Source organism: Nestor notabilis, unplaced genomic scaffold (genome assembly GCF_000696875.1).
Source record: "Nestor notabilis isolate BGI_N333 unplaced genomic scaffold, ASM69687v1 scaffold9821, whole genome shotgun sequence".
NCBI lineage: Eukaryota > Metazoa > Chordata > Aves > Psittaciformes > Psittacidae > Nestor > Nestor notabilis.
This window is the reverse complement of record NW_009915120.1, coordinates 59,697-65,696: the sequence shown is the minus strand read 5'-3', so window position 1 is coordinate 65,696 and position 6,000 is coordinate 59,697. Positions and strand designations below refer to the sequence as shown.

At 42.2% G+C, this 6,000-nt stretch overlaps 1 protein-coding gene across 1 annotated transcript in view; it reads right to left on the bottom strand.

Moving 5' to 3' along the window:
* Window positions 1-1,332: 1,332 nt before the first annotated feature.
* The window catches only part of LOC104413064 (rap guanine nucleotide exchange factor 5-like), a gene marked incomplete at both ends in the record, with an annotated part of 33,708 nt that continues 29,040 nt past the window's right edge, over window positions 1,333-6,000 (bottom strand). The window contains one exon of the mRNA XM_010023969.1: window positions 1,333-1,409. Coding sequence (XP_010022271.1) covers window positions 1,333-1,409 — 77 coding nt within the window. The remainder of the gene's footprint in view (window positions 1,410-6,000) is intronic.

The window sequence follows — 6,000 nt, the reverse complement described above, 5'->3', positions numbered from 1 at the left end:
TATATATATATGTGTATAAAACCTGAAAAAGAAAACAGAAAGCCGGATCTTACGTGCAGTGAGGTCGGTATTTCCCCCTACACCTTTTCTATAGCTCTAGGAGCCTGATCCTTCACCCCACACTGATGTGAATTAGGAATCAAAGTCAGGTTACAAAATTTGCATATATTAGGGCTCCTCCTACTTTTTTTTTTTTTTTTAATAAATTTGAAACTATGTGCAGTTAAGAAAAGAGCAGGCCATTCTCAAACATCTTACTTAAGCATGACTCCAAAGAGAGTGCTAGAAAAGCCCAGATATACACTGACGCAGCAGGCATACCTGCACGGTCCCCAACTCTTCTGCCTGCACTCTCCAGGTGTCTGCCATGGCCCAGATCTGCTACTAGAGCTCCCTATAGCTCCTCCAGGGCTCACTGCGGTTGAGACAGCCCCTACCCTTAGAAAGATACGGGTGCTGCTCACATAGCTAAATGGCTTGTATCCCTTCAGCTAGGCTTGCTCACAGGCAGTGATACAAATCCTGTCTTTCTTGCACACAGCTTTTTAGCAGGCAAGGTGTTAGGAAATAAACCAGAGACAGGAATTGCAAGTTGCATAGGCAGGAAGGAGAAAAGGCGGCAACTGGTGGGGAACATAAGATTTGCAAGAGGAACAGAGAGAAAAAAACCAGTCAAGACTAGGAAAAATCAATTTTAAATTAAAAGCAATAATCAGCACCATTACAATGAGCAGTATAGCTACACTTGCACAGTTTGAATGCATAAAAGGAATGATTGAATGAACTGGAGAGCAATCAAAAAAGATTCACAGAATTAAAAACGGTAACCAATTCCACCATAAAACACTCTAAAAGGCAGTTAAGTTTCTTCTAAGCAATATCTAGAAGTATGATTTGGTTGTAAATGAGGCCAGTTAAGGAAGGAAAAAAAAGATTGTTGCTTACACTTCAGTGACTAATAAGTATCTTCATTTCATTGCATGTCTACTTACAGTGATTAAAATCCAATCAAAATGTCACATGCCCTTGCTTCCTAAAATACATCTCATTTTATTTTCACATCTGGTACTTGCTATATGTGTTATCTAAAAAGAGCAGAGAGATAGCTGAAGAATGCTGTCCGATTGCCACATCATGGGTTTAATTCCCAGAGTAGTCATCAATCTTATTCTAAATAGTCATACAAGACAAGATGCAGCACACATTCTACTTCCTACAGCCCCCCTGCACAGAACATCAGGGAAAGTCCATTTCCCAGAGCTACTGAAAGCAGAACCTTCAACTAGTAGATCTGAAAAAGTTCCCAAGACATGATTAATCTTACACACTGACCTGAGTATCAGAGGTATCCTTGAGCTGTTCTGGTCCTCTTATGTCTTGACCACTGTTTTCTTCATCTTGATGAATTGCTAAAATAAGAAAGAGGGAATGTATTGGAAACAGGCAGTTTACATCACAAGAAGCAGCAAAGTAGCATGGCCCAGTTTAGATCAAATAGGATGACCATTCAAGAAACCTCATTCCAAGTTTCACTTTCTAGTTAACTCTTTAATTGGACAAATACTATAAGGTGTACCTTATTTTTCCCAGTCAGTAAAATGCAGTACTAAATAGTTATATTCCTGCTACTGTTAGTCCTGATAAAAAAGTAACATTTAAGGAAATGCCACTTTCCCATATATTATAACAAGACTTGGTAAGTCATAGAGAATAAAAAAATCAAATATCCCTTTACTTTCATTACATTCCAGAAGGTCAATTCAGACTGAACAAAATAAGCAGATTTACCCCTCATCTCAGACTTGGAAAATTCTTTGTAAGCAAAGTGATCTTAGTCTTAACAAACACCACCACAATCCATGAATGCCATCTCCAGAAATAAGTGGTAGCAGAAGATGCTCTATTGAAGGTCATCTGCTGCTGGCACAATTAGAGAAACCAGCAACTTAGCTCAATTAACATTGCTTAACACCAGTAAGTTTTGCCAGACTTTACAGAAAAAAAGTTTTGGATCAAACTTGTGATCTAGAGCAGGGTCGAAACTAGAGTTGTCAGTTTACCTACCTAAAGAAGCAAGGACCACTTTTGAACGGACACATCAGACTTCTGTAACTGCAAACAGCTATATCTATAGGTATTTTTACTAGCTAAAGCCCAACATACCCTTCCATTCAACAAACCCACCTCCTATATTTTGGTGGGACATTAAGCCCTCATACATTCTGAAATGTGAGACATGGCAAGTTAGGGGGGTCAGACCCTCCTAATGAAACACATTCAGAGTGACTTTACCTTGCACTGTACTTGTTTCCTTACAAGCACCATACTCAAATATCATCAATCTTGTGTACACGTCAAATCATTTTCCAGTGTAGGCATAGCAGTTGTGACAACAAAAGCATCCTTGAAGCAGTAGAGCTGGCAAATCCATTTCCTAAACACAAGGCTCATGGCTTTGATGGATGGGCAGGAGGGTTCCGCTTGTGTGCTTCCTCCTGTCCACCTCCTCTCTCCTTCACCCCTGGGTACCCGAGCTGGTTGGTCATCAGGCTGCATCTGAACAGCCACAGCCCACAGCACACTGTTTTTAGACGAGGATCACCAGTCCCATTTTGCCTTAAAACTATGTCTGTGAGCTGAGGCAGCCCAGGATTTGACTGATGAACAGATGGGCTGTTGAGAGAGCAGGAAAAGGGCTGGCAGGCTCACCAGCCACCCTCACCTAAGCTCTCCTCAACCCTCAGCCTGAATCTTTAGATATACAACCAGGTTACCATGACTGAACTACATGTAACGTGAGCCATGAGGTCTAGCTTCATGTGCCTGCATGGTTGCTCTGGGTCTGCTGCAGAGAAAAAGCAGCCTAACCTTAGGCAGCATCCAGCAACTTAAAATAAAAGTAACTTTTGACTGTCCTCACTCTAACACAAAGCATATGGATTTATTTTCCTTTTACTGCAGAATTTCTGCTGATATTGCTATGTCATATAAGGTATAATTCTTCTTTCTTGTCCTCCAGTTATGCTATAAAAAAAACCCAAACAAAAGAGTAATAAAAATGCAATTACAAAAGGGGGGAAAAAGTCATTTTGTCAATACAGTTTATTCCATTCAGGGATATTTTTAAATCCGTTATCAAAAACAGAGGTCTGGTATAAATCTTCACTAGCGTCTTTGACGGCATCAGTTTACCAGCAAGCCTCTGAAATTCAAGGTGAATGCTGAAAACACAGGGTCAATCTACAGCTATAACAGAAAGCACGTGTAATGGGGGTTATATCCCAGCAGCATCTAAAGCTAGATAAAATCTGAACATGCTTGAGACATTGTGGCATATCTCTGCCCCAGGTTGGAAAAGTAACAACCCAATGAAGCAGTAACCAGAGTGATTGCCTCAATAACCCTCTGTGGCCCCTGCTTTCTTAGTGTAGGTCAAGATTTCCCAAGGCAGCCTACTCCACCCAACCAGGCCGGAGGCTCTGTGCAGTCCCTTCCCATGTAACCCACCTCCCAGCCTTCCACCTCAAGAGCTGTCTCATCCTCCTACACACTCCCACACGTTCATGATCACATTCTATTCACTGTCACTGCAGGAGACAAAAAGCATTCAGGATATACATTTGCCAAACACCAGTCAGAATAATCAGCATGAGATGGGAACATTGCAATGCCAGAAGGCTTTAATGAATGGCAAAAAATGTTTGAGCAATTGCAAATTGCTAAAGTCTGTGGCTGCATTAGCAGAAACACAACATTTCCCCAACTCTCGTTTCAATTTTCTGATTTCTTCTAAAATCAATTTGCTGTAGCCACTGATGAGCAAAATATCCCCACAGACACTGGCTATTAATCATGGCATTTAAAGAAGTGGCACCTAGCTACTAACAAGACCATGGGTCCAGGTTTAAACGATTTACATTGATCCAGCCAGCTTTTCCAACAAGCCTGAGCAGATGGATGCTCTGCAAACAGCTGTGCCAGGGGAAAAGGTTAGTGGCTGCCAACTGGTTTCTTTGTCACCAGCCCCTATTACAAGTGTCCTCTTCCTTGCCCAGTGCCAGGGCAAGCACCCTGGAGCATCCTCAAGCAAATCAAACAGTCAGGCCCTCGAGGAGCAGCAGACTGTTGCTAACCTGGCTGGGCTGGCAGATTAGCGAGGGGATGATATCTGGCTGGGGAGCTAGTGACAAAGCAGCAAACACCCAAGGCTGAGGGAAGTAACAGGGTGTTGGAAAATATAAGATGAGAAATTTTAAAGATTATGAGAAAATTATCTCAGTTTAGATGTATCCTCAATGACCAGCTTGGGAAAAAGAAAAAGCTGGTTTTATCAGCAATTTCACAGCTCAACTCTGAAAAAGATGAAAAAGTTCATAATCCAAACCCAGCTCTCTTTGGCTTCAATGTTGTTTAGACTGTGTAAGGAATGTAGAAAAGAATCAATAAATATTTTCTTAAAGGAAAAAAAAATGCCCAGACCTCACACTGACGTTCTCGCAGCCCTCTTGGGAGAGAGGGAGCAGTCAGCTGCTTTTTCATCAAATTTCCATCACAAACTTGAGCTTTGTGTCCTCTCTGCCTCTTACCCAAAGCCACAAGAACCAACCACAGCTGAACCATTTAGCTACACCTAGATAGCAATACTCAAGGAATCACACCATCTCATGCATTTTTTTCCATCACAGGAACATAGTCCCTTGAAGGCTAAAGTGGCCACACAGATGATAACAATCCTTAATTATATTTTCTTGGTTTCTGTATGAAAATATTACTACATGTTTTCTCTATTAAAAATACAGAAAAAAACATGGATTTCTTAAAATATTCCAGAATAATATTTAGAAATCTATATTACTGGGGATCATCATACACAAATAGGAAAACAGTTGTTGCATTTCTATACCCAGTGTGCCTCCTAATCCCGTAGCAACTCACAGACACCTCTTAAATTGTTCCAGGCACTCATCAGTTCTTGTACATACAGTACAAGTTCTTTCATAAAATACAAGAATTCAATGAGAATTTCCCACTTACAGTCAGTTGGCTGGTTATTTCTTAATAAAAAGGCTTGATGTTGCAAATACAACCATAAGAAAAGTGAGCGGAAGGTTAGGGTGGGAAGGGAAACTGTTTAGCAGGCAAGTGTTGATTCTGGGACAGTTTCCTAAAACTGCAACGTGTACATACAAAAAAGTTGTGAACTTTGGAGCTGGGCCAAACCCTTCTTTCTCTGCCAGCATAAACTGGCTTTGCTCCCTGATACAAGTGCCCTTGTACATCTTACAAAGCAGCGACATCAGGGAAAGGCAGTGGTGGTTTACCCTGATCTATGTGTATCTATTTACAGCTATGTTGAGACCCCATCTGCAGTACTGTGTTCAGCTCTGAGGCTCCCAACACAAGAGGGATGTGGACCTGTTGGAGGAAGTCCAGAGAAGGTCACAAAGATGCTCAGAGGGCTGGAGCACCTCTCCTATGAAGACAGGCTGAGAGAGCTGGGCTTGTTCAGCCTGGAGAAGAGAAGGCTCAGAGGAGACCTTAGAGCAACATTCCAGTGCCTAAAGGGGGCCTACAAGAAAACTGGAGAGGAACTTCTTACAAGGGCATGTAGTGACAGGACAAGGGGGAATGGCTTTAAGCTGACAGAGGGGAGATTTAGGTGAGACTTTAGGAAGAAGCTTTCTACTGTGAGGGTGGTGAGGCACTGGCACAGGGTTCCTAGAGAAGCTGTGGTTGCTCCATCCCTGGCAGTGTTCAAGGCCAGGTTGGACACAGGGGCTTGAAGCAATCTGGTCTAGTGGAAGGTGTCCCTGTCCATGGAAGGGGGTTGGAACTAGATGAGCTTTAAGGTACCTTCCAACCCAAACCATTCTGTGACTCTATGTGCCCATTTGCAAATTAGCCTAGGGATTCAGGATGTTGATTTTTTATGGTCACTTAAGGATCACAAGGGCCATCATCTCATCTGAGTTCCTTGTGCCCCCACAGACCAGAGCTGAG